The sequence below is a fragment of the Lynx canadensis genome, chromosome B3 (assembly GCF_007474595.2).
Source record: "Lynx canadensis isolate LIC74 chromosome B3, mLynCan4.pri.v2, whole genome shotgun sequence".
NCBI classification, from domain to species: Eukaryota; Metazoa; Chordata; class Mammalia; order Carnivora; family Felidae; genus Lynx; species Lynx canadensis.
This window is the reverse complement of record NC_044308.2, coordinates 23,404,522-23,431,570: the sequence shown is the minus strand read 5'-3', so window position 1 is coordinate 23,431,570 and position 27,049 is coordinate 23,404,522. Positions and strand designations below refer to the sequence as shown.

At 37.8% G+C, this 27,049-nt stretch overlaps 2 protein-coding genes across 5 annotated transcripts; both read right to left on the bottom strand.

Annotated features, from left to right (window-relative positions):
* Positions 1-807: 807 nt before the first annotated feature.
* Positions 808-7,334, bottom strand: SNRPN (small nuclear ribonucleoprotein polypeptide N). The gene is made up of 7 exons (XM_030317562.1): positions 7,248-7,334; positions 4,903-5,054; positions 2,750-2,861; positions 2,172-2,324; positions 1,591-1,729; positions 1,091-1,216; positions 808-983 (listed from the first exon to the last, which is right to left on the bottom strand). Exons 1-7 carry the CDS (start codon positions 7,248-7,250, stop codon positions 946-948), a joined length of 723 nt encoding a protein of 240 aa, XP_030173422.1. The 5' UTR covers positions 7,251-7,334; the 3' UTR covers positions 808-945.
* Positions 7,310-26,278, bottom strand: SNURF (SNRPN upstream reading frame). 4 transcript variants are annotated; one of them, XM_030317563.1, is made up of 4 exons: positions 26,164-26,277; positions 19,280-19,375; positions 13,702-13,827; positions 7,310-7,394 (listed from the first exon to the last, which is right to left on the bottom strand). In XM_030317563.1, exons 1-3 carry the CDS (start codon positions 26,175-26,177, stop codon positions 13,722-13,724), a joined length of 216 nt encoding a protein of 71 aa, XP_030173423.1. In that variant the 5' UTR covers positions 26,178-26,277; the 3' UTR covers positions 7,310-7,394; positions 13,702-13,721. The 4 variants fall into 4 exon arrangements, with proteins under 4 accessions (XP_030173423.1, XP_030173426.1, XP_030173425.1 ...); XM_030317566.1 differs by lacking the exon at positions 7,310-7,394 and adding an exon at positions 12,925-13,002 and having other exon boundaries at positions 26,164-26,278; XM_030317565.1 differs by lacking the exon at positions 7,310-7,394 and adding an exon at positions 12,925-13,002 and having other exon boundaries at positions 13,674-13,827.
* Between the last annotated feature and the right edge of the window lie 771 nt (positions 26,279-27,049).

Genomic DNA, 27,049 nt, shown 5'->3' with positions numbered 1-27,049 from the left:
TAAAAACCTCCTTCCTCTTCCTTTTAAAAGTTACTTCACTGTTGCATAACCAACTCAATCTTTACCTACATATGTGAGCATCCCTTAATTATCTAACTGGAAGAGACTGTCCACTCTTTTAAACACTTAAAAGTATAACACTAAGTGATACAGCTGGATATAATTTGTGCTCAATAGTGTCAATGACATTTTAGGTTATAAGTCGCCTTTATTTTAAGTAACAACCTATCTCAAATATGAAATCTCCTCTAGTTTTAACAATGTGTAAGTAAATACTTACTGGTAGGTTGTGATGATTATTCCAGAATCACATCACCTACTTTGATCACGCAAAGCACAAAAACACTACAAGAGCTGATCAACTGAGGTAAACTTCCAAGAAAAGTAGTATCTCCAATCCAAATCCTTTGATTTAATGAACAAAGTCTGATATAGTACCAGTTTCCTTCCATAGGTGGCCTTACAAGGCCTTTCATTCCATCCCTTCTTCCCTTCAGGTATGTACGGCACATTAAAGTGGAGGAGGCCATGTGTAAGTCTTAGCCCAGTCACTTAAACCCCGGTCAAGAGTTTTCTTGTGTCAAGGTTACTGACAGATATCAGTCAATGCACAAAGTGAAAGCTGGGAAGCTTAATCAGGTATCACAACCATTTTATCTTAAGAATTAAAGAGAAAATTATTTAAATGCATTGCTTAACAGAATTCACCTCATCCATAATAACTTTAAGACCAGAAAAATCCCAGTCTTCATTCTGACCTCAACAAAGTCAACAGGCAAAAAAAAATGTACAACATACAGCAGTACCTTGCAGTTTAATTGCTCTGTGCATTTTATTAGCTAATATTAATGCAGCAAAGAGGGAACAAAAGCTCACAAACACTTTACACAGTTTCACAAGAGACATTGCAGGGAAAAAAATGACTTAAGAAGGATCAATAGTATCCTAGGGTCTTGGTGGACGCATTCCGGGGGGAGGTGGACCTGTAAAAAAAAAAAAAAAAGCAAAGTTCCATGGGACCATTAGAAAAACATCATATAAATATTCAAGGGCCCGGCTGGCACCACTGTGCAGAAGTATAACCACTCACCTCTAATTCCTGGTGGTGGGGGTCTCATTCCTGGAGGGGGCATGCCTATTGGCGTCCCTCGAGCAGGGGGAAGCCCAATTGGTGGGCCCATGGGTGGTCTCATACCAGGTGGAGGAGCCATAATGCCTAGAAAAGAAAAATGGCAGAAATAAAGTCCTCATAAATAAACTCAGCAAATAACACAGAATAAAACACAAAACAGTATTTAAAGAAATGGGTCTAAATATTAAGCAGAGAGTTGAAGAATTTCTCCTGGACCATTACCATTACCACATAAGCCATCCTCAACACAAGAGTCCACAGATTTTCATTAAAAAGTATTGTTTAAAAGTAGGAAATATACTCCAAGCAACTAGTGAGGTACTTAAAGGGCTGGTTCTTTGTTCAGTATCTTCTTATGGTATTTTTAGTTATCACTTCCTCAAGATGATACAATGTTTTCACAAAACACCTATATATATCTGAGAACCAAATTCTCTTACTTCCTTAGGATTCCTTACCTGGAGGTGGTGTTGCTCGGCCCACAGGAGTGGGTGGGGTCCCCCGTCCTGGTGGGTACTGAGTTGGGGCTCCAGCAATACTGGCAGTAGCAGCAACTGCAGCAGCTGCTACAGTGCCTCTTCCCTGTGGAGTCATTACCTGAGGAGGCATGGTCAGATACAGTAAAGGTAAGGCACATCCTCTCATTATTCACATACAAAATAAATGGTGAATACCACAGCTTATTAAATATGAAATAATAGCATTTTTTTTTACTTCTTCCATTATTTTCATTAAAAAAATCTTGGCACTAACACATCCTCCTTTAAACCTAACATGCCCTATTTTAATCTAGTAAGTCCTTTTACATTTTCTCAACTCTGGTTTACCCAGCCATATTTCTCTTTACTTACCAATACTGGTAAGTAACTCTTACCAAGGTGGCTTTCTTTAATCTTTTCCCCTCCTAATGTATATCTGTCTTTCATCACTCTCTATAGCGTATGCTGCTTACATAGTATAAGATGTGCACTCAGGCTTTTAAATCTACTCTGCCTCTGGGCACTTTCTCTCAATAATATAAAACCTCCTAGTTCCTCACCTGTTGGGATGGCCCCCCAACCCCTCGGACAGGGCCTGCTAATCCAGCAGGAGCCTGGGGAATTGGAACACCAGCTGGCACTCCTCTGCCAGCTGCCCTGCCAACCCCAGGACCCCCTGCAGCTCCAGCAAGAGGTACCCGAGCAATGCCAGTCTGAAACAAGAAAAATTAGTTTGAAATCAAATGATTTACCAAAGTTATCAATAATCTTATTCCTAAAAGATCACTGCTTTCCACCATTTTTCCTACCACCCATCTTATATTAGTTCTATATTCACAGCAATAGACAAGTGTACCATGGAGGCATTCAGCAGATTAAATGTACACCTGTCAAACTGTGAATACAAATAAGACCCTTCTAACCTTATCTAGGTAGTACCCAACCCACAGAATAACTCTTTAGAAAGTCCTTAATCTTGAAATACAGACAAGTAAGAACTGACATTAAGTGCTCGGCACATTTTATTCAACAAATGTATACTATTTATTGTGCCTCATTGTACCTTGATTTAGCATCATCTCAAATAATGTTATGCCCTTCCACACTAATGTTCTGTCCTGCCCTATGTACTCCTTACATCTTTCGGGGGTGGTCCTTCCACTGTCATGGAGACCAAGTTCTCCCCACGTAGCAACACCAGACCCAAAACCCGCTTCTCTTCACGTTCTGGCTGCTTTGCATTCTTTGGCCTATAGAGCAGAAACAAATTTTAGTAAGGTAAGTTAGGGATCACTCACTAAAATATTTACATTTCACCTTAATAACACATACACATGACAATAATTGATGGCAATATATTCATGCTATTACTAAGTTATGACAAAACAAAGGCAAAAACAAAACACTAGACTCACTGACATATAAGGGTAAATGTTAAAGCCCTTTTCCTATTAAAATTTTCCAGAATGTTCCCTCAATGTTATACTACAGCAAAACTAATTTCTTATTCATGAAACTCAGATGAATATGATATGGCTAAAACTTTCAAAAATGTGTTTTCATGTTAAAATGGGAAGTATGTTTTTTAAATCATTTTCAACTAAGTAAATCTGGGTGACAGACAACTAAAATGGGAACAGGAACAATGAGGTCATACCAAATGATAAAGAAAAAACAGGCTTTGAATTAGAGACACTGTTGTACTCCTGGCCTTTATATCACTTATATAACCATGGGAAATCTTAAAAATTAAAAAAAAAAAACTCTGTACAAAGTCACAATGGTCAGAAGCAAAAATCTACATACTTAAAAGCTACTGACACAATATCATTCAAAAACTGTGAGTACTATCACAGAGAAAAATGCACAATTTTAAAGCATTATCCATGTGAAATTATCCCCATAACTTAGTGAAAGATGTTAAACAGAGAAATTAATATGGCTAAAGTTCTCATCAAATGCCTTCAGTATTTATCAATGTCATACGGGTTTATTTTATTTTCAGTAAAAAGTTAGATTATTTAAACAAACAAAAAAAATAACACTGAAACATTCACCATCTTAGAATTTCTGATATAACCCTACTTGTTGCACAGGAAGGAGACTGAGAATACATGAAAAGGGAAAGATAAAGCATATGTTATGAATTCTATTCAAATTTGCCTGAGAGGAACAGACTACAGCAGGCAGGTGAAGGTGAGCATCACCTACCTTTTTCTTCATTTTTAATAAAACCTAAGTGAAGTGGGCAAATTAAAATTCTGAATAGTATATCATAGACTGTGGCAATAAATTAAATGGAGCCAAGAGTCAAGAGTGATACCTTGTAAGTTCTGCCCCATGATAAAAAACAAAGCCATCTTGAGTGTCCAGAGATATTACAAATACCAACTCAAATACTCTGAATGAAAAGTCAACTGAATGGAAGTAGGATGCCACTAAGATCCACCAATTCTTGTGATCTTATTGCAGAGGGTCAACAGTGCTCTGTGAAAGGAAGCTCCCTAGTCACAGGTACAAAGAGGGAAGCCTAATGTGGTAAGGTACAAGCACACAGGATATTCCTGAAGAAATTAAATGGGCAAATCAAAAATATAATAGAAGAGGGTTAAGAATTGACACCAGGTCAACACTGAACATGACGATTTTGACAAAACAAGGTGCATGCAAAGAGGCTGGCTGAACAAATGTTAAATCTGGCCTAGAGTATTCTAATCATATCCTAACTCCTCAACCATGAAGAGTAAATTGTTATTCATAAGATCCCTTCAGTCCAAAGGAATGCTACAGAACTTAACCTATTAATAAGATTTATTAACTTTTTAAATAAATATAACTTGATACTCTGCTCATACAGTACAGTTCTATTCCAAGTTCAGTTCATAACTGTGTTTGCAAACTTAAAACAGTAGTGTAAATACAATGACTTCAAGACTGGGAGACTGTAGGGGCACCTGGGTGCTCAGTCAGTTAAGCATCCAACTTTGGCTCACGTCATGATTTCGTGGTTCATGAGTTCAAGCCCTGCGTCGGGCTCTGTGTTGACAGCTCAGAGCCTAGACCCTGCTTCAGATTTTGTGTCTCTCTGTCTGCCCCTTCCCTGCTCATCCTCTGTCTCTCTTTCTCTCTCAAAAATAAACATTAAAAAAAAAATACTGGGAGACTCTGATCTTCTAGGCCAAGAGGTTACAAAACAGACTAACCCTACCTCCTTCAGTTACCCTCTATAATCCCTTACTCCGATTATCCTCTCCCTCAATATCCCATTATCCAAACCCAAAGTGGTCTTACTTGATCTTTCTGAATTCATCACAATCACAGAGGATCAAGTTCATATGCTTGTCAAAAGCCTTAAAGGTGCCAATGAAGATTCGGCCATCTTGCAGGATACATCGCATTCTATAGTCAATGTGTTGCAGCATCTTGCTGCTCTTTCCCACAGTCTGAAATGAGTAAGAAAAGCTGTCTGCAATTACTTTATAACCCTCCCCACCATTTCTTCCCCACTCCTATATCAATCCAAACTTTGTTTCCTTAACACATCTTCCCTCCCATGTTGTCTCCAAAAATACCTTCACAGTCAAGATACTGGACCAAATTTAGACCCAGGTCAACTCTACTCTGTGGAACCCTCTACTTCTCAGAATGACTATGCAGTTTCCCATCATCCTATTTCTTCCCCATCAGATTCACAAATCTAGTTTCCTTTTAGTATTCTGATTCCTCTCCTTTCCCAATTCTAATCCCAAATTCCACCCTCCTTCAGAACACTTGACCCTGTGGACTATTTCTTTTTCCCTAGACATCTATCCAAACAGTGGGAAATTGCTACCTCCATCAAAAAAATTTTCCAACTCCCATCAACCCAATGCAAATACAAACCACTATTTAGTTCCCCAAAGGCCTCTGTCCTAGTTATATCAAACCCTGTATCTCCTCCTACTCAGAACTTGGATCAATGTTTCTCAAACTTGTTTTGGTTTCATTTACCCTACTAAGGCACTTTTTAAAAATATTTTTATCGTGGGGCAGCTGGGTGACTCAGTCAGTTAAGTATCTGACTTCAGCTCATGTCATGATCTCATGGTTTGTGAGTTCAAGCCTAGCATTGTCAGTGAGGAGCCTGCTTGGTATTCTCGCCCTCTCCCTCTCTCTTCCCATCCCCCACTTGCTCTCACTCTCTCTCTCAAAATAAATAAAAACTTTAAAGAAAAAATTCTCTCTCTCTCTCTCTCTCTCTGAGCACCTGGGTGGCTCAGTTGGTTAAGTGTCCGACTCCAGATTTCTGCTCAGCTTATGATCTCACGGTATGTGAGTTCGACACCTAGACCCACATTGGGCTCTGCACTGACTAAGCAGAGCTTGCTTGGGATTCTCTTTCTCTCGCTCTGTCCCTCCCCCTCTTCTCTCAATAAATAAACAATAAATAAAAAATAGGCCACTAATTCTTACACCTTAAAAAAAAAAAGATTCTCTCTGCCTCTCCCTCACTTGTGGGCACACATGCCCTCTTTCTCTCTCTGAAATTTTACAAATTTTATCCTAAATCACCCACTCCACTGAAATTTTAAAATGTTGATAATATTGTATCTGTATTTATATCCTGTGGTCCTTTGGAACACCATAAGCCATTGTAAAATCAAATATTCTTTCCACTTCTCAAAATCAACTCTTGCTGCCTTGGGATATCCTTCCTGTTGAGAATACATGTTCTCAACTATCTAAACTTTAACAGAATACATGCTCTCAATTATCTAAACTTTAATAGAACCACAAACCTGATTAGGATGCTGTATCTCTTGACAGACTAATTGTGTGTGTATTTACCTAAGCCCAATGTCCTAAATCCCTCCATTTTCTTTTTTTTATTTAAAAAAAATGTTTATTTATTATTGAGAGATGGAGAGACACAGAGCATGAGCAGGGGAGGGGTAGAGAGAGGGGAGACACAGAATCCAAAGCAGGCTCCAGGTTCTGAGCTGTCAGAACAAAGCCCGACATGAGGCTCGAACTCACAAACTGCGAGATTATGAACTGAGCCGCAGTCAGTCGCTTAATCAACTGAGCTACCCAGGTGCCCCCCTCCGTTTCATGTCTACTGTAACCTAAGTAAGGGTCCTCCATCTTCAGGATGGTCCGTTATTATTGTAAATCATGTAAATCATGACCAAAGCTCTCTTCTGTATTTTCTCACATATAAGATCCCTCCTCTTAAGATGTTTTCCAAACTAGGGTGTCTGGGTGGCTTAGGGCCAACTTCAGCTCAGGTGATGATCTCAGTTTGTGGGTTCAAGTCCTGTGTAGGGCTCTGCACTGACGGTACAGAGCCTGTTTGGGCTTCTCTCTCCCTCTCTGCATGGCCCTCTTGCTCTCTCTCTCTCTCTCTCTCTCAAAACAAATATATAAACTAAAAAAAAAAAAAAAAAAAAAGATATTTTCCAAATCATTTTATCACTAAAATAGGAAAAGGGATATAGCTCTTCTTCAGTTGATATTCCACACAATGAGATGCCATCTCTAAAGATTGATTTCTTGTCTCTAACATCAAGAACACAAAGACACCCCACACTCTGGTAAACTATTATGTTAGGCCCTTTCAGTAGCTTTTCACCCTTCTGCCTTAATATACATCTTACCATGGTTGCTGTTCCACCAAATCCAATGTCCGAAGAAAGGTTTCAGGATTCTTAATACCTAAGGGAAGGCTACAGATAAAGGTATGACGCAGGTTCTCCTACAAACAATGCAAGCTTGGGGCAGAAGCTTCAAACAGTAGATGGAGCCTGCAGAGGAAAGCATGATCTAGCTGCACTGCAATCTACCATGTTTAAAAACAGGCAGACAATTTTGCATGAAAATCACCATAACAGACATATTTAAAAACACCTCCCATGTTCCATACCCACCACATGAACACCAAATTTCACTATTCCTTCACCTTAACTTCCACATTTTACACACTTAAAATTGACAGTGTTTATTAAATTTTTATATTATGCAGACATTTTTAAATGTCTAAAAAATCACTTTCATTTTCCATTCCAAAAAATGTAGTGTTTTCTTTTTTCATCCTTACTTTAGGTGGTGCTTCATTCTCTGATCCTAAGTTAACCCATCATCTCAACTTCAACATTTTGATATATCCCTAAGCTTCATAGCCATCTGAATTATTCTCCTGAATTAGTTAAAATTTTGTTCTTAGCTAAGCCACCTAAAGGTTTTCAACCTCAAAATCCCCCTCCTTGACCCTGCCAAAACCTCTTCAAAGTAATTATAAATAATTTTTTTACCAAGAACCAACTGCATTATCATGTACCTGCTTATGACGTCCTATGTTAAAGTAGAGCATAAAACAACTGATTACTTGCTTATACGGATATATAGGTAATTTTCTTAGCAATCAAAAGAACATGATTATAACAGTGTTATCATTTTTCCCAACATACTAAGGAAACTCCTCTTACTGAGTATGGCAACCAAATCAAAACTAGAAAAAAAATCTCAAACTACTAGTTATACTTATTTAGAAAGCAAACACACAAATTATATTACTCTTGAATGGGAATTTGGTTTTATGCAAAAAAGCAGCCTAGTATCATAAACAAAATCTGACATAATTTTATTTTTAATAATACAAACATTTTCAGTAAACTTGTTGTCCTCTGTCTTCAATGGAGACATTTTGCAAACAGCTAAGTATACTGATTCAGTAAATTATAAATCCTGTATTTTAGGATGTGAAAATAAAATCATCAAAATAGTGGTTGTGAACCATAACATCAAAACAATAAGGTAAAAGAAATGTTTTGAGGACAGTTTTCCATGTGGAACTACATGACACTCGATCAAAAGAGAACAGAATGGTATGAAAGAAAGAGTTCAGTAAGAATAGGTAAGATGTAGAAAAGAGGTTTCCCTATATTTACAAAATTTTGATGGCAGTTAAGTACATTATGAGAATTTTGGAGTATCAGATTTTCTAAAAAATAAATTCCTGGTATTAGAATATCTCCTAACCTTTGTTCTCCAAATGCAAACTATCATGCACTTTTTGCGCATTTTTTTTCTTAAAGACTTTCTGCCTATACTGTCCTTAACACTGTCCATACTTCTCCAACATTTACCATAACTGACTATAATATCTATAAACTTGTCTCTTTTCCCCATCTACCCAATGTAGGTCTTCAAAGATACAATGACATCAAGGATACCCCCTTTTACAGCATCCAACATTGTATATGACTTAATGTTTTGCATAAAACTGACATGTAATGATCTCAAAAGATCTGTTCAAATCAGCAGACTGGCATGCCCTCCTCTCCCCAAATCAATGTAGTTTGTAACCCAAACTCACAGGAGTAGTTTAAGGTCTATAATATAGATGTTCTGAATTCTGACAGGATTATCTATAAAGCAGTCTAAATTCAAGAATACTTACATATTTTTTACCTCTAGTCATTAGCTACTTTCATTTTTTATATCTACTAAGATTTAAAATCTTCAGCAATCCACAGTAACAGAAAGTAAATCATCTACAGAAACAGAAAAAAAAAATAGAAACAAAAAAATTCACAGCAACAGAAAGTAAATAAGTGGTAACCTGAAGTTGGGGGTAGAAACAGGGAATGTATATAAATGAGCATAAGGGACCTTACTCTGAAAATGGAAAGTTCTCAGAGTTCCTGGCAATGGCTGAAGTCAGTAAATTTACAAAAATTTCGGTGATTTTTTATGGTATATACATTATACATTAGTAAAGCTGGTTAAAATGCAAAATGTCAGGATCTTTCAATAACGTGGAAAGTTTGTAACACTGCTTTTTATATCACCGTTAGTGCAAAAAAACAAAACAAAACAAAACAAAAAAGCTAACCACTCAATAAGATACTATTACTGGAGCATACCCTTTTTACCATCAACAATGGAGATATGCTACCAAATACTTAGCCACAAGACAGTGATTATTAGAAAATTAAAAGATGGTAGGGCTAGATTTCAAGATTTCATTTAAGGGAAAAAAATGTAATCACAGAAAGGTATCTTACAAGGATTAATGCAATGGAAACCAGCATCAAGTGTGCATTTAAGGTGACACCTCTCCAGTAAAAATTTAAAATTCAAAACAAAACTTTTTACCTTCAGATGCCAAAAAGATTTGAGAATACGGATTTTCCCATCAGTCTCAGTTTGAAATGTTCTGTCCTACCTGACATTTCAGTGAACAACACACAACTATCAGACCTAATTCATAGTTTAGCTGTAAGAAACCAATAAATTTGAACAATTGTATAGCAGAAGAATAAAAAGGGAAAGCCAGTCAGTCCTGCTTCTGTCCTTCATCTACCCTGAGTTTCTAAACCCCTTCCACAACTACTAAACGTTGTTAACTAGTTATCAAGTATAAAAATGCACCTCGACATATGAGTTACAGACTAAGGAATTGGAGGGGTACATGGGTGGTCCACTTGGTCAGGCATCTTACTTTGGCTCAGGTCATGTCTTACAGTTTGTGAGTTTGAGCCCTGAATCGGGTTCTCTGCTGTCAGCACAGAGCCTGCTTTAGATCCTCTGTCTCCTCCTCTCTCTGGCCCTCCCCAGCTCATCTGTACGTGCTCACTCTCAAAAATAAACACTAAAACAAAAAATAAATACTGATTTCCCAAAAAATCTTAAAAAAAAAAAAAAAAAGAACTGGAGACCTAGAGAACTGGGGATATGGGACATGTAATATGATACAAAATATTTTGTATAAAATAAGGAATATACATACACATTACAACTCAGAAAAGGGGTTGACTAGAGTGGTTAAGAAAGACTTCCCCTAATGAATAGGACCTGAAATTAGAAAGTTATCTCTTATCCCTAAATTTAGTACACTATAATCATGAACCCTTGTAACAGGAAAATGATATATTACTTTGGAGATTGATCAAATATATCTTCACAACAAATGACAGCAAAATGCCTCATGAAAAGGAAAAGAGTAGCAAAATCATAATGCACTGATGAACTGGCAGTTATGATAAATCTCCTTACATCAAAAGGCACATAAGCAAATAAATGGCCCAAGTCCCTGACTCAAACATTGTAAGATTTTCCACAGAAGTTCTTAAACTTTTGGGAACTTTTCTAATGACAAAACTTAAAAAAAAAAAAGTGAAAGGGGAAGATGGTTGGGGCACCTGGATGGCTCAGTCTGCTAAGTGTCAGACTTCAGCTCAGGTCATGATCTCACAGTTCGTGGGTTCGAGCCCCACATCGGGCTCTGTGCTGACAGCTCAGAGCATGGAGCCTGCTTTGGATTCTGTGTCTCCCTCTCTCTCTGTTCCTCCCCCACCTGTGCTCGGTCTCTCAAAAATAAATAAACATTAAAAAAGAAGGATGGTCAATCGTAGCCAAGTCACATAAAGCAAATCAGAAACCATATAATAATGGTAATGCATTAGTGCTCATTCAAATCTGGTAAAATAGCACACCCTTCACAGAAAAATATACAAAAAAGCTTAACAAGTAAAAGGAGGTAACACAAACAAATGGACAATATTCATCCAGAAAGCAAGGCCAGTTTAAATCCCACACACACAACACACACGCACACACACGTGCACACACAATTTTCCTTTTTTGGAACTGTTTATTTGTCAAAGAAAAAAAAGGCACCACAGATGGTACTGAGAAACTAGCACTAGTAGTAATTGTTCTAAATGGAAATCAACAATGCTTATGATGCTGTCAGCAATGGAACAAAACATTTAAGAGTCATACTAATATTTATACCCTGCAGTCCTTATCCTAGACTCTTATCCTAATAAATTTAACATACCAAATATATCTTTAAAATACAGAACTAATGTTTATAACAGCATAGTAAAACTAGGAAAAAAAAACAAGTACAAGGGAAAAGTAAATAATGAATGAACTGTCATTTATTCATAACAAATCATAATTATGAGCAATAATAAAATGAGGAAACATTAATGATATACATTTAAGTGGAATAAATACAAAATAAGTTTGTTAAAAGCATGATTCCAACTAAAAAAAGAAAATGGGCAAAATGAAAGAAAATTCAACCTTATGGTAGGTTTAAAAATCTTTGGTTTACTTTCACATTTTTCTTGGCTATCACTTGGATGCTTTAGATTTTTATAGGAAAAAAGGAAGCATATCAATTGTTAAAATATCTTTAAAAACCTACCCATCTACATTTATTCCTTAGACTAATTGTTAGATTTGACCCTCATCCCAGAAATTCATCTGATTCTCTACCTTGTAATGTTTACTTCATTTATATACACTCTTTCCTATAACCCCTTTTTCTTTACAACATTCTATAGTATCACCACTCATCCATTGTCCCAACCTGGTATTTTCATCTTTGAATGTGGTTCTCTAAGATGCCAGTCAACTTTAAGGAAGAGGATTAATTTTAGGCTTTGCCTACCATTTAATCTGTTACAACTATTCTAGTCTGTTGCTGTAATTCCAAATACAGCCACCGACCATACATAAATACGATTACTTGGTTGTGTGCCAATAATTTGTTTTTTTTTATAAAAACAGACAGTGAGTGGGTCAGATACTTTAACAATCTCTGCTGTAGAATAATCCTAGTAAATGAGTGCTGTTTAACTAGCACTTGGGACTAGAATAAAACATAACATCAGAAAATTGTACTTGCAGATAGATTATAATGTAGGATTTAAATAATAGGGGTACCTGGCTGGCTCAGTCAATAGAGCATGTGACCCTTGATCTTGAGGTAAGTTCAAGCCTCATGTAAGTAAGGTAGGTAAGTAAGTAAGTAAGTAAATAAATAAATAAATAAAATTATAGTTAGGAACTTACAAGAGTATATGAAATGCACTGAGAAGCCAAAACATTCCTGGTTAAAAAAAAAAATCAATTGTTCAGAGTCATTTAAAGATGGCCCTACTCTGAGAACAGCTGGGGACAATGATCAGATTCTACTGCCTGAATCAATTCCACTGCCTTACAATCAATTCCAGGTTATTATTACTGGAGAATGTGGAGTAAAGGATTCAGCAGGGGAGAATTTTTCTCAGAAAACTTACATTTTTTCTCTTTTGCTGTAAAAGTCAAAATAGTAGCTACAAACAAGTCTAATTAATTTGAGTTGTGGGGTAATACATAAAAATAGAAATAAAATCTAGAAGAAAATTCATCCAAAAGGTCCCTTTCTCTCCTAGTTTCTAAAAAGTGTATTAAACCCTTGGAGTCATTCAAATCTTAAAATTTTAAGGTCACATAAAACATAGAAAGACAGACTGTAAATAAATCTACATCACAGTGAAAAAATCATGGATAATATTTTATTACATTGTCAGCTGAATCAAATACACTGATACATTATCAGCTGATTCAACTACACTGTTGAAAACAAAAGTGAAAAAAGAGAAAACAAAAAAGGAATCGTTAGCAAATATGCATGGGAAATTATTTAGCTTATTTAAGAATGTGATGTATATTTATAATTCAGTAGGCACAAATGATATGTAGTTAAAACAACCAATGCAGGTAAAAGTATAGCGTCATCAGGCACTCTTATTATTTTCAGGGCAAAAGAGACTAATACTTTGTAATACAGTTTAGAAAAATGTACCCTAAGGTTATATTCCTGATTCAATTTATTTTCACATTTGCATATCTGAGGAAATAATTCCATCTGATAGGTTATGCTCAGCAGTCCACTGAAGCTTTATTGAAACTACCAGGAAAAAAGATGAAGTTTCTCACAAAAGGTAATTACAAAACATTGATTCACAAGATATTTAGCAGCCATTTATAATGAAGTATGTTCATATAAGATTAATTTGAAAAATCAATAGAATTTAGATATGAGTAAAACTACTTAACAAGCATGTATAACTGGGAAAGTAAAATATCAAGGTAAGAATGTCAAGATCCTATTGCTTTTACATTTTTTAACTTTCTGCTTGTAATATGAAATTTTTAAGGAAAAAATTTTAATATATCCCAAATAACTAAAGTGACCTCCAAGCACATTATTTATTACTGACCATGACTGTATCAGCTCTAACCTGGTTTTTCACTTGGAAATCAGCTAACCTGGATGTTCCAATACTGCTTTAACCACCTCTTGGTGTCTCTGCTAAGAATGCCTGTCTCAATTCCGCCTGGAAATCCAACACAGGTACTTGCTGCTGCTGAGATCGCCTTGGGTAGAGCTGACACCTATGACAAGAGCACAATACACATAAATATAAAAGAGATTTGCCTTATATGGATAACAATACCAAAGAAAATGTGGCGACCTTACATTTAAAAAGATCCTCAATTAGGGTCAGAGCATGCCATTACCTTATGAAGAGACTATTAAGAAGAAACAGGAGTCTCTGTGTACACAGCAATGTGCAAGGAACAGGATACTTACCACTTTGGATAAGTAGGATACTACTGAAGGAATTAAAAAAAAAAGTTCTTTTGGTTTAAAAAGCCCTGTATTTGAGTGCCTGAGTAGCTTAGTCAGTTGACCGTTATACTCTTGGCTCAGGTAATGAATGATCGCCTTGTTCAGGAGTTTGAGCCTTGCATCAGGCTCTGTGCTGACAGCACAGAACCTACTTGGGATTCTTTGTCTCCCTTTCTCTCTGCTCCTTCCCCACTCACTCTGTCTCTCAAAATTAAATAAACATTTTTTTAAAAAGTTGGAGACACCATCAGTACCATATCCATTACTCACTTTCCAATCCTATCTGGAAATAATCCTTTAACCCCTAGTAAGAGGAGTGAGGCATTTGCTAAGCCATTTTTCAGGAGATGTTAAGACTGTCATCCATTCTCTTACTCTTGAGTAACCACCTGAAACAAGGAACTACCAGGGCCCAGGCTTTTTAGAGTCTCAAACTGTAAACTGACTACCTATTAGTCAGAAGGGAATTCCATAGAAAAGCCCTTAACTTATCCCTATGGATCAGTAATCAGGCTGTGAATCTGATTCTAAGAATGATGAAGAAATGTACAAAGTGTTACTGGCTAACAAAACAAGCATAAAAAGTAATCACCAGCAAGTCTTCCCTTGTTAAGTATGTGTGTGTGATGTGTGTGTGTGTATGTATATATATACACGTGTGTGTATATGTACGTATGTATATATATAACTATTCCATAGCAGTTAGATTTGGAAACAGGTTTCACAAAAGGTATTCCACTATTTTCCATAGTTTTTAAATAACATTTAAAAAAATTTAATGTTTTCTATTTTTGAGACAGAGAGTGTGTGGGAGAGGGGCAGAGACAGAGGGAGACACAGAATCTGAAGCAGGTTCCAGGCTCTGAGCTGTCAGCAGAGAGCCTGATGCAGTGCTGGAACTCCTGAACTACAAGATCATGACCTAAGCCAACGTCGGACGCTTCAACTGACTGGACCACCCAGGTGCCCCAGTTTTTAAATAACAGTTTAAACATTCTGTTGTATAATAAAGAATTGTGTTAACCTTTGTCCATGGTTTCTGAGAAGTAACCTCTAAATACCTGAGTTTACCAAGTGATAGGAGTGTGTCTTCATTATTCGTGGTGGGCCCCTTGGATCACACCTGAATTAATGTTAACAAGATGATTCAGGATAAGGGCTGGCCAAGGCACAAAGACCAACCATGTGATTAGAGTGTGCGGCTTTTGAGCTTGATCTCCTGGGAAGGGATGGCATAGAGTGAGATGGACTTCAATCATAATGGCCAATTATTCAATCATTTCAAGTACTAGAACTCTAATAAAAACTATAGAAGGCACACAAAGTTCTGGTGAGCTTCCTGGTTGATGACCTATACACTGATGTGCTGAGTGTCTATTACATCCTAAGGACATGGACATTACAGATCTTGCCCTAGAAGTCTCTCCATTTGGCTTATCCTGATTTGTATCCCATATTGTAAACTTAATAGTAAGTATAGTGCTTTCTTGAGTTCTGTGAATCATTCTAACAAATTACAGAACCTGAGAAAATAATGGAAACTTTGAATTATATCTAGCTGTTGAAAAGTTCAGGTGGCCTAGAAACTTTGAGGCTTGCAGCTGGTATCTCAATTGAGGGTCATCTTATGGAGAACTGTACCCTTAATGTGTCAAGTCTACATTAACTCCAGAGAATCTGAATTACATTGCCCATGCTTTTAAATTGTCCCATTCTAATCAATGAATAATTAAATCTTTATTTGGGTGTTCTCATTTCCAATCCTTTCATTACCAAATGGCAACTAATACCCTGACCTAATAAGGTTTTAAAACATGTTTCAACCAAAAAAAATGTTTTTTTGATTCCTTAAACTCCTATTGGAGTGTCTCTTTTGGGTTTAACCTGAAACCCAACTGAAGATTAAGGTAAAACTGAGAAAATAAGATGCAGTACACATAACATTTACTTTGTGAAATGCAGAATGTAAATTTAGAAAAACATCTGAAGGGCGCCTGGGTGGCTCAGTCAGTTGAGCGTCCAACTTCGGCTCAGGTCATGATCTCATGGTTCATGAGTTCAAGCTCCACGTCAGGCTCTGTGCTGACAGCTCAGAGCCTGGAGTCTGCTTCGGATTCTGTGTCTCCTTCTCTCGCTGTGCCCCTCCCTCATTCATGCTCTGTCTCTCTTTCTCTCAAGAATAAATAAAACATTTAAAAAAATTAGAAAAACATCTGAAAGGGTACAGAAAATGGTCTCTCCAGAAGACTCTCCGGCCCCAATCTCCAAATTCTCTCAAATTTACAGTACATCAATAAACAGGAAAGACATTCACCAGCCCCCAAATCCAAAACTGATTACTTGATAGATCTATTAGAAGAAAGACTAACCATCAATTTCAGGAGTACAAATCACTTAGCTTCTATTAATAGTTATGGTTGGTCTGTGGGATGGATGTTCTGTCTGCAAAGTTTTAGTTTTTATTCAATTTCATTTTGTATCTCGGATGCAACATGAATAGCAATCCTTCATTAGCCATTAGAACTGGTGTACACACAATTTCTCAGGAATACTGGCTTTTAGTTTGGCAAAAGGTGGGATATTTATGGATTATGATTAAAATAAACATACTATAACTATCAAATATCCCAATCCTGAGAGAATCCTGAGCATATGTACCAGGGCTTAGAGAATATCCATACTGCTTACCCATCCCCATAATCACACACTCTCAAAACAGAGAGAGGTTACTGGGGAAATTACACTATTTCCCTAACTCAAAATTCCCCTCCTTCATTTTAGCACCCTCTAGTATTTATATATAATATATACAGAAGAAGTCAGGAAATGAAGTTACTTCTTCTTTGAAAAGTAACATGTTTCCAAAGAGGCAGACAAGAAAATGACACCTAAGGAATGCTTAAAGAAGATAAGGAAGAGATTACCTGTTATGCTGGTGCACACTGATCCTGTATAAGATAATGGCTCTAACAAAATATAACAAATATGATAGAACCATTAACACTAACAAAAGATCTCCCTCAAGAAACCCCCCCCAATACCTCTACCCCAATCTCTAAACAACCTCAAATACTTCTAGAGACTCTGGGGAAAATGTCACTTTTTGGGGTGTCTGGGTGGCTAAATTGGTTAAGCGTCCAACTCTTGGTTTCAGCTCAGGTCACGATGTCATGGTTTCGGGAGTTTGAGCCCCTCATCGGGCTCTGAACAGGCAGCATGGAGCCTGCTTGGGATTCTCTTTCTCTCTGCCCCTCCCCCACTTGCACTATCTCAATCTCTCTCAAATAAACTTTTAAAAGTTAAAAAAAAGAAAATGTCACTTTTAAGAGTTTTGCAGTTAAAAAAGACATTACTTTATAAGAGAAAATTAACATGGCAAAAAGTCTATTATAAAGGAAAAATTATATAAAATATTCATTCATAAAATACTTCTTTTCAAAGTAATTCCCCAAATAAAAATGTAATAAAAGAATGAGGTCAGGTAGAATAAATAAAATAGGGAAAATGAGGAAATCACTAGCCTCACCAGTAATTTAAAATGTACAAGTGAAAATAGATTGCAATATTCCTACAAGTAAAATGTGCAAATAACAAAAATAGGAGACAAAATGCTACTGCCATTTTATAACAGCTTTAAAAAAAAAGCCTTATATTTGAGGGAGAAATAAAATGTAAATAATAATGAATATTAACTTTCAAATTGACTGTCCTTATCTTTGTTTATAATAGCTAAGAAATGCAAAACAGCCTAGGGGCGCCTGGGTGGTTCAGTCCTTGAGTGCCCAGGTCATGATCTCAAAGTCCATGGGTTGGAGCCCCACTTCAAGCTCTGTGTTGACAGCTCAGAGCCTGGAGCCTGCTTTGGATTCTGTCTCCCTCTCTCTGCCCCTCCCCCACGTGTGCTATGTCTCTCTCTCAAAAATATACAAACATTAAAATTTTTTTAAAATAAATGCAAACAGCCTAAATATCAGTAAGCTAATTATGAATGTAATTATGTTATCATACCACCCCTCCTCTAAAATTTGTACAATAAGGTTGATTTATATGCAGTGACATACAAAGACCCCCCCAAGATATATGATTGCAGAACAATAAATCTTACGTATGTAGCCAAACAAATCACAAGTATGCCTTCCTCCTCTCCCTACCATGTGTGCATACACATGAATAAACAGAAAAAGATCTGAAAGTATAGACATCTACATACCTGTGGGTTATCTCCAGGGAGGGAATGGGAAACAACTGATGGTAAGTTGAAGTGAATACTTTTTACCTGAATGTTATGTGTTTTAAAGAGACTATACTCATGTATTTTTATTACTTGTAATTGTGGAAAATAACAAAATTAAACAGCTTTGGGAAAGGGCCAAAAATGCCACCCACAGATACTGTCAAGATTAGAAACAAAATACAAGTTCCAATAAATACTCAGTATGTATCAGATCATTAAAAATGTTGATATATTTTATATTAAAATCCCCCTTCTGGAAATCTAAATTTAAAAGCGTATCTACATGTAGATATCCTAACTAAGGAGAAGGAAAAAATGTGTACATTTCAAAAATTTTTAATTTTTTTTAAATTGTTTATTTACTTTTGAGACAGAGACAGAGTGTGAGTGGTGGAAAGGCAGAAAGAGAGGGAGACAGAATCTGGAGCAGATTCCAGGCTCTGAACTGTCAGTGCAGAGCCCGATGTGAGGCTCAAACTCACAAACCATGGGATCATGACCTGGGCGGAAGTCAGACACTTAACAAACTTAGCCACCCAGGTGCCCCATGCATTTCAAATTTTTAATTGGATAAATGCACTAAGCAAAAATAAAAATCTGAATATTGCCAAGTATAAATATAAATTAGCATTCCATCAAATGCATAGAACATTTTGCAAACATAGAAAAAGTAGTTTAGTAACAACATAAATAAAACAGGCATAATTTAAATATCAAAGTTGAAAGATGTAGAATTTAATGAAGATATAATCCACATACACATATGGGATAAAAAGAAATGCACTTTACTAAATTTTTGAACAGAAATTAGTACCACATGTTTAAGAATAATTTAACCATTTTGCTATATTTTCTATATTACAGTCCTATGGTTCTTTCATTAATAAATTCATTTCAATACACCCTCATTGCATTATACTTTGTTCCAATTTGAAAAATAATTATGACCTAAACTGGTTCTCAACCCAGAATGTACTCACTCTTGGTTGCTCAGTGAGGCTGTCCTTCTGCGTTTGACTTGTACTTCCACCTCTGGTACGTGCTGCTCCGTGGTCCGTCTCAGGTGTAAGCGGTCCCTGAAACAGAAAGCGGAATTTATTTGATAGACTTCAATAACTTTAAAATAACCACTTAGTTAAAGGCTTATTTAGAGCTGTATTTAATATGATGAAGATTTTAAAGTGCTTATAATCTAATTAAAACAAGGTACAGTAGTAGTGTGCCTGGGTGTCTCAGTTGGTTAACCATCTGACTTCCTCCCATGTCATGATCTCATGGTTCCTGAGTTTGAACCCTACATCAAGCTCTCTGCTGTCAGAGTAGAGTCCCAAGCACTTGGGATCCCGTCTGCTCCTCTTTCTGCCCCTTCCGCCATTCTCTGTCTCTCAAAAAAAAAAAAAAAAAAAAAAAAAAGTACAGTAGTAATATACATCAATTGTGTCTCAATAAAAATGGGGGAAAATAAAACAAAATTGTAATATTAGAATACCTTCCAACAGTCAGGATCTATCCTAAAGCCACTTTCCCCTTTAGAAGCCCTTTAATGTCAGAGAACAGCACGGTGTGGTGGGGTGAAGATGATATCAGTTAAGCAAAAATAAAGTATTTCCACTTACTTTTACATGTACAGATTAAAACTTTACATTCACTGAAATACATTTATATACACTGACCTACTCACTACCCATACCTGCATAACCCTGAGAAAACAGCAATGTTGATTTCAAAACTAGTCTGAAAATATCTTTTTAGGATAGATCCTATAGAATAGAATAAAGCATAAAGCTGAAAATATAGAATTTCTACTTAAGCAACTTCCTATGCAAATGCTGTTTTCCTAGGATTTGCACAATAAGAGATAAAAGGGATGCTTAAGCAAAAAAAAAGTAAAACTAATACCATAAGCTACCACCATCTTATGATTTGCAGAACAGCTCACAAAATGGCTGCTCAATGGATCTAAGCATGAAATCTTGCACCTGGTATTCCATGTTAGAAACTACAGGAACCACTCCTAAAACTGCAATTTAAAAATGTTAAATCAGAAATGATAGAAGGAAAAACATTTTATAAAAGTTACGCAACATACTTATTTGAAAGCCAGAATTCAAAGGAAATAGCCCCAAAGCTAATTCTCTGAATTGTTTTGCTATTTTAAAATTCATGTTAGAACCAAAGTAATCCAATCAAATAGCTTTCTAGTAAGCCCAAGGTGCTTTATTGCTTCAAAAACTTTAATGTTCTAACCAAGCAAGAGAAATCATTTAAACATCACATCTGTACATCAGAGTTTTAAATGATAAGAGTATATAATTTGATAATAACAAAACTCCACTTCAAAATGGGTGAAAGATTAGAACAGACGGCTTTCCAAAGACATACAAATTTCCATTAGCATGAGAAAATACACTTAGTATCACTATAGTCATTAGGGAAATGCAAATCAAACTATAAACACACCACTTCACACCTCAGGAGTGAAGGAGGAGGTGGAGAAATTGCTAGTCGGACCATGAAATGGTGCAGCCTCTGGCACTTCCTAAAATTGTGAACAATATAGTTAACATTTGACACAGTAACTCCACTCCTAGAGGGAATGAAATAAAAAAAACATTAACTTGAGTGTGATTGTTCCTAGCAGCATTAATCATAAGAGCCAAAAAGTGGAAACAACCCAAAGCACAACCACCAAAAAATGGATAAACAAAATATGGTGTGGTATGGTATATTCAATACGATGGAATGTCATTCAGTCCCAAAAAGGAATTAAGTATTTACTGGTGAAACATGGCTTCACAAATATACTTAATACAATATTATATTAAAATTATATAATAAAAAGGTCTATGTTCATGGACAATTATGATTAACCTAATAGTATAATTAAGAATACATCATTACCAAAAAATCTTTAAAATGAAAATGTTCAGCTCCTTTACCCCTTCATACCAGTTGCTCAGTATGAAAGGATCTGAGTTCATTTAAGAACCAGCATACGAATTATTCAATTTTCTGACCCATTTTTAAAGCTACATGTAAAATCATCTATGAGCAGATGTGTTTTGATAACATTAGAAGTTTGTTCTAAATATGCATACATGTGTTTGCATTTATAATCTTCCTACTGCATTTCCAACCTAGAAACCAGCTTTCAGAAAATAAGCATTTAAAGGAAAAAAGATGGGGTGCTTAGCTGGCTCAGTTGGTTGAGCATGCAGGTATGGGACTCTTGATTTTGGTGTTGTGAGTTCAAGTCCCACGTTAGGCATACAACTTACTTAAAAGTGATCAGATCACACAATGTTTTTCCCAGTAGCCTAAACATTGTCAAATATTTAATATGCTTTATATCCTACCAAAAAAAAGAAAAAAAAAACTTAATTAAAATTCAACTACTAAGATCTCAAGAATGAAAAATAAAAGAAAATATGAGGTCATCTCAGTCTACAGATCTCATAAACAAAGTCAGTTCCTCTCAAACAAAACCCATGGTATCATTAAAAAGTAAATTCTAAGCCATCAGCATTCAGGAACTAGGAGGCAAAAGAAATCACTTCCTTACCCAACATTTGTTAGTGAAGGAGACAACCTTAACCATCAACAACTCTTACTCAAGCTTCCTGGCTCTGGGCCACAAAAGAGGCGGGGATAAAGGGGACCCACAATAAAATCCAAATGTAAACTGAAGATCAAAAACTTCATTGTCCCTGTCAGGTTGAGACAATACTCATGCCCTGATTACTTCAAGGATTCTTCCTAAATATATCTGAGCACAAGAGTGCAGTGTCAAAAAGTAAGAAACTCAAAACAGATTGAAGATCTAAATGTCAGACCTGAAACCATAAAATTCCTTAGAGAAAACATAAGCAGTAATTTCTTGGACACTGGCTTCAGCAACATTTTTCTACATGGGTCTCCTCTGGCAAGGGAAACAAAACCAAGATTAAACTATAGGGCTTGCACCCAAATAAAAAGCTTTTTCACAGCAAAGGACAACATCAACAAAACAAACAGACAACCTACTGATTGCATTCTTGGGGAGAATGTAAACTGGTGCAATCACGGTGGGAAACAGTATATAAGTTCATCATAAAATAAAAAATAGAAATAGCCTATGATTCAGTAATTCCACTTGTGAGTATTTACCCAAAGAAAACAAAAGCACTAATTCAAAAAGACACAGACACAGGTACCCCTGCGTTGCCTGCGGCACTATTTTTAATAGCCAAGATATGAAAGCAATCATATAAGTATCTGCCCATAGACGAATGGATAAAGATGCAACATATATATTCACATACAATATTACTCAGCCATAAAAAGTAAAAATTTTCCATTTTTGACAAGATGAATGGAACTAGAGGGTGTTAATGCTAAGTGAAACAAGTCAGAGGAAGTCAAATACCATATCATTAACAGCACTATATGGTGAAAGATGATAACTACATTTGTGAACACAGCACAACGCATAGAGTTATTGAACCACTATGTTGTACATCTGGAACTAATAGAGCATTCTGTGTCAACTAAACTCCAATTAAAAAAATTAAGAGATTAATTTTGAGGCCTTGACATCTTAAATGTGGAATTTTTCAAAAGACAAATCTGAGCACATTTAGAGTAAAGGGGAGAAATAAAGATGTAGCATCACCACATATACAGAAAGTATTTCAGCAAAGAAGCACTGGACATATGCAGTAGGCAAACCAAGTTAATACAAAATAATCTCTAAATAAACCCAAACCAGACAGTACTTTGCCCTAGACAGCAATACAACAATCCCTGGACTGTTTCCTCACTTTAAACCACAGAAAGGGTTCACACTGACTGATCATTTTCAAAATTATTTTCAAAAAGCCCACATACTAAGCCAAATATTCAACAGGCTCAGCAGAGACCTTGAAACCTCAGAGGTCTTTCCAAAGGGATCCGCCATATTGAGATCCTAAGCCTGAGTGAAAAACTACAAAATGGCTGACCAGTATAATACACACTCATTTTGCAAATAGCCAAAATGATCAGAAGTTAAATCAAAATATAGTTATTTGATGCAGTACGTGTATACAAGTAGGAAAAATGAGCAACAAAATTCCAGACTTCTGCTATTTTTAAAACTACTCAGAAAGATTCCACAACAAGCTTTCCAAGGCTTCTGGGTTTACGTTTTCCTTAATTACATTCCAACTCAGCACAACCAGACATATTGTTTGCGATAGATGAGGGGGAAAAAAGAAAGAAAAGAAAGAAAGAGAGAGAGAGAGAGAGAGAAAGAAAGAAAGAAAGAAAAGGCAAGCCCATCAAAATCCTGAAGAAAAACAGTATACTTGAAAATGCCTCCCACAAAAGGTGGAATACGGAATACTAGAATAGTTACTTTGTTAATTGTACTTTCTCACCAAGTTTTCATAGTAGCTCCAACTTCAAAACTGATCGATCAAAAGTATCACTTTAAAAATAAAACGGGGGCAACAATTCCCTAATTCAATACTCACACCCCCGTAGCATTCTACTCTTCTGATGCTCTCCTCTGTTCTCGAGCACACGAAATTTACAATTCTCAGCTCCTAAGAACCCTGGAGAAGCCCTGATGCCCGGTTTAAGGAAATTGTCCATAAAAGGGACATCACGAAAGTAATATCCAAAGATTAAGAAATAAAACACATTCTTAAAGGTGATGCAGGTGTAGAGTGACCAAATCTGGAAAATGGAAATCAAATGTTATAGGAAGGAGAGTTGTTTAAGGGGTTACTGAATCCCCTCTGAATATTAACAATAATTAGATTGTTCACAATACAACCTAGGGAATCTATGAAAATGAAAAGGTGGGCCTTTCTAAAAAGTCAGAACACAGATTTAAAATCTCCTGCACCAGTAGCACTGTGGATCATAGGATGGCTTTGCCTTTCTTGCCCTCCAGGCCCCCATCTCTCCTTTCTACAGCACCATAGAAAGGTAGGGGCACAGCTTGGCTGCCAGTCCACGCAGACATAGAATATACAAATCCTTTGCCTCATTGTCCTCTCCCCTTGGAAGTGACCTTATGGGGAAAAGGGGGGGGGGGGAGTGCCTCAAGGTACAGGCTCAACAATTCTGTGTCCTCCTTCCCTCCAGCCACTGCAGCACAACAGGGAAGGAGCAGCCATTACAGCGGACAGGTGAAGGGGGGTGGCAGCCATCCCCACCAGGCGGAGGCTGCGCAAACCCCCTCCTCTGGTGCCCGCCCCACTGCAGGGCAGAGACGCTGTTTTCTGTTGCGCCTGCGCATCCCAAATCCTGCACCCTTTCCTACTGCAGCACTTTGGAGGGGGTGGCTATCCACTCTTGCCCGCCTCCTCCCCTTAGCACCACGCTTTGAGGATGCCGCTGAAATTGCCGCGCGGCAGAGGCTACATAAACTACCCCTCCCCCCACTGCGGCACTGGGGAGGGGGTGGCTGCCCCCTACCCTGTCGCGCCTGCGCAGATTTGCACATCTGCAGCGGCAGCCATCTTTCGCGAGTCGCACAATGCTTGTGACGCGGCACTGGACCCCTACGAGCCCCCAAGCGACTTTCGAAAACCTTACTCCGAATGCAGAAAATCAATACAAACAAGAGACACCTCTGCAGTATTACAGCCCAGAACCTGCATGACTCTCACAAAATTCATAAAGCAAGCTCTGCACGCCATATCCCTAATCTTACACCAAAACCACAAAAACGAGGGACTATGACAGACAAACATTTCTTCAGCCATCCCTTCAGGTGAGCGGTGGGCAGCAGCAAACACCTAAGACTGCCTCAGGTCAGAGAAAACTGAACGTTCTCCCTTTTCCTCAAACTGGGGGCTGTGGACCACTCACGACTGCATCAGGCCTTCACCAAATTCCCTGTCCGCTGCATCCACCCCAATGCCCCCTCTTACCAAGCTCACTCTACCACAACCGTGGCGGCCACTCGGCCAAAGCTCCCATACACCACCATCACCACCCCCACTACCATCCAATCGCCCCCCTCCCATCAACAATAGCATGGCTGCTCCGCCGCCCCCACACATAATAAACCCTGGTGGGTCACCCTTTTCAATGTGCCACCCTCTTTGTATCACCCTCATGGCAGCCACCCCCGCCGTCCCTCCCCACCACAGTCCCTCCCTACCACCACCATGACGGTCACTTGCTGCCCCCGCCCACCATGGCCACCAAAATCACCTTGCTGGTCACCCTGCCACCCCCTCCATTATCACTAAAACAGTGGCCACCTCGCTCACCGCCGAACCAACAGCATGGCCACCATGGCGACCCCTTCGCTACCACCGACACCATGAACAGCCCACCTTAAGCTCCCTCCCACCACCACCATGGCGGCCACCATTACTAAAACCACCACTGTGGACACCTCACCCCAAATACCCCTCCTTACCACCGCCATTGTAGCTACCCTGGTACCCCGCCCCCCCCCATACCACTGTCACTTTTACCGTATGTCCTACCTTATCGTCCCCTCCTTGGTACTGTGGACTCCCCACTGATCCTATCCCATCATATCTTCCCCTGCCTTTCACACCACGGCCATCACAATGTACCCTCCCAAACCACAGTCATGGCCTCAGATCTCAAGGACAAAAGGCCACTCTAGAAAGAATCTGATGGGACACACTAGAGTGATATATACCAGCCAAGACACAACACGACATGGAGAGAACACTTTCTGAGGAGGTACAACCAAGCCTCAAACCCTCAGTCAGTTCCCCAGAACAAAGAACTTTAGGACCCGGATTCCGAGTATATACAACAATACTCCAAGTTCGGCAAACTTGGAACATTGAACAAACCAAAATGAGTATTTCCTAGGCTGTCTCTAAGGGAAGACATCCACACAGCTGACCTGGCCCGCTCCATCGCGCTGCTAGCCGCTCCTCAGAACAGACCTTCAGGCATCTCCGGCGACCACTCCACTCTGTGTTCCAGTCACTGCGGCAGGGCTAATCACACCAGTTCCACCTGCGCATGCGCAGCTAGCCACCCCTCCGACTTTGGCTGCGCAACCGCAACTGTTTGCCGCAGTGCTGAGGTCCTGCCGCAGTGCAGGGGTGCCAGCGCCCCCGCCAAGCGGAATCATTGGGGCCTGATTTCTACTGCACTCCAAATAGCCAAGGCGCTAGCGCCTTTTGAGGAGAACTCCACCACCACCCTGAGTTTAATGGCAAGGTCTTTCTTTTTTAAAACACGTAAAATGTTGAGGAAATAATTCTCGGTTCCCCAACAAATCTTTGTAGGCACCATGGGCCAAACAATCCTGATTTACAATCACCTTCAAGTCTTCCAATAGGACATGTCAGAAATGCTAATTTGAAAAAGTTAAATCAATGCAAAACCACAATCAATGCAAATACGCTAGATAATTCAATCTGTCTAAAAGAAAAGAAAAAGATATTACATTCATTATTCAAATTTGGTGGGGTTCCCCCCTCTTTTTCTGCTTTCTACAAGTATTTTTTTCAAATTATGAAAATTATGTCAAAACAATCATAATGTAAGTAAACTCTCTAATAAAGAATGGATAGGTAATTAAATTGAAAAAGTTGGCTACTCATTTCTCATAAAACAAAAAATGAGCTTCGATCCCTGAATAAAACAAAGCCTTTACTTGGATACATTGAGATTTTTACCAATAATCAGTGATAACTGGAGTGGGGAAAATATCACTCTCATACAACATTAATGAACAAGTACATACAATGATTTTCTTTTTTCCTAGTAACACTCTGTCT

What these genes read in the sequence shown, in the direction of transcription:
- SNRPN (XM_030317562.1), bottom strand. An exon ending in TTGGGGGGCCATCCCAACAG is followed by an intron (nt 1,730 to 2,171) that starts GTGAGGAACTAG and finishes ATGCCTCCTCAG; the next exon opens with GTAATGACTCCACAGGGAAG. An exon ending in CCGAGCAACACCACCTCCAG is followed by an intron (nt 1,217 to 1,590) that starts GTAAGGAATCCT and finishes TTTCTTTTCTAG; the next exon opens with GCATTATGGCTCCTCCACCT.
- SNURF (XM_030317566.1), bottom strand. An exon ending in GCCTCACTGAGCAACCAAGA is followed by an intron (nt 13,828 to 19,279) that starts GTGAGTACATTC and finishes CTCTTGTCATAG; the next exon opens with GTGTCAGCTCTACCCAAGGC.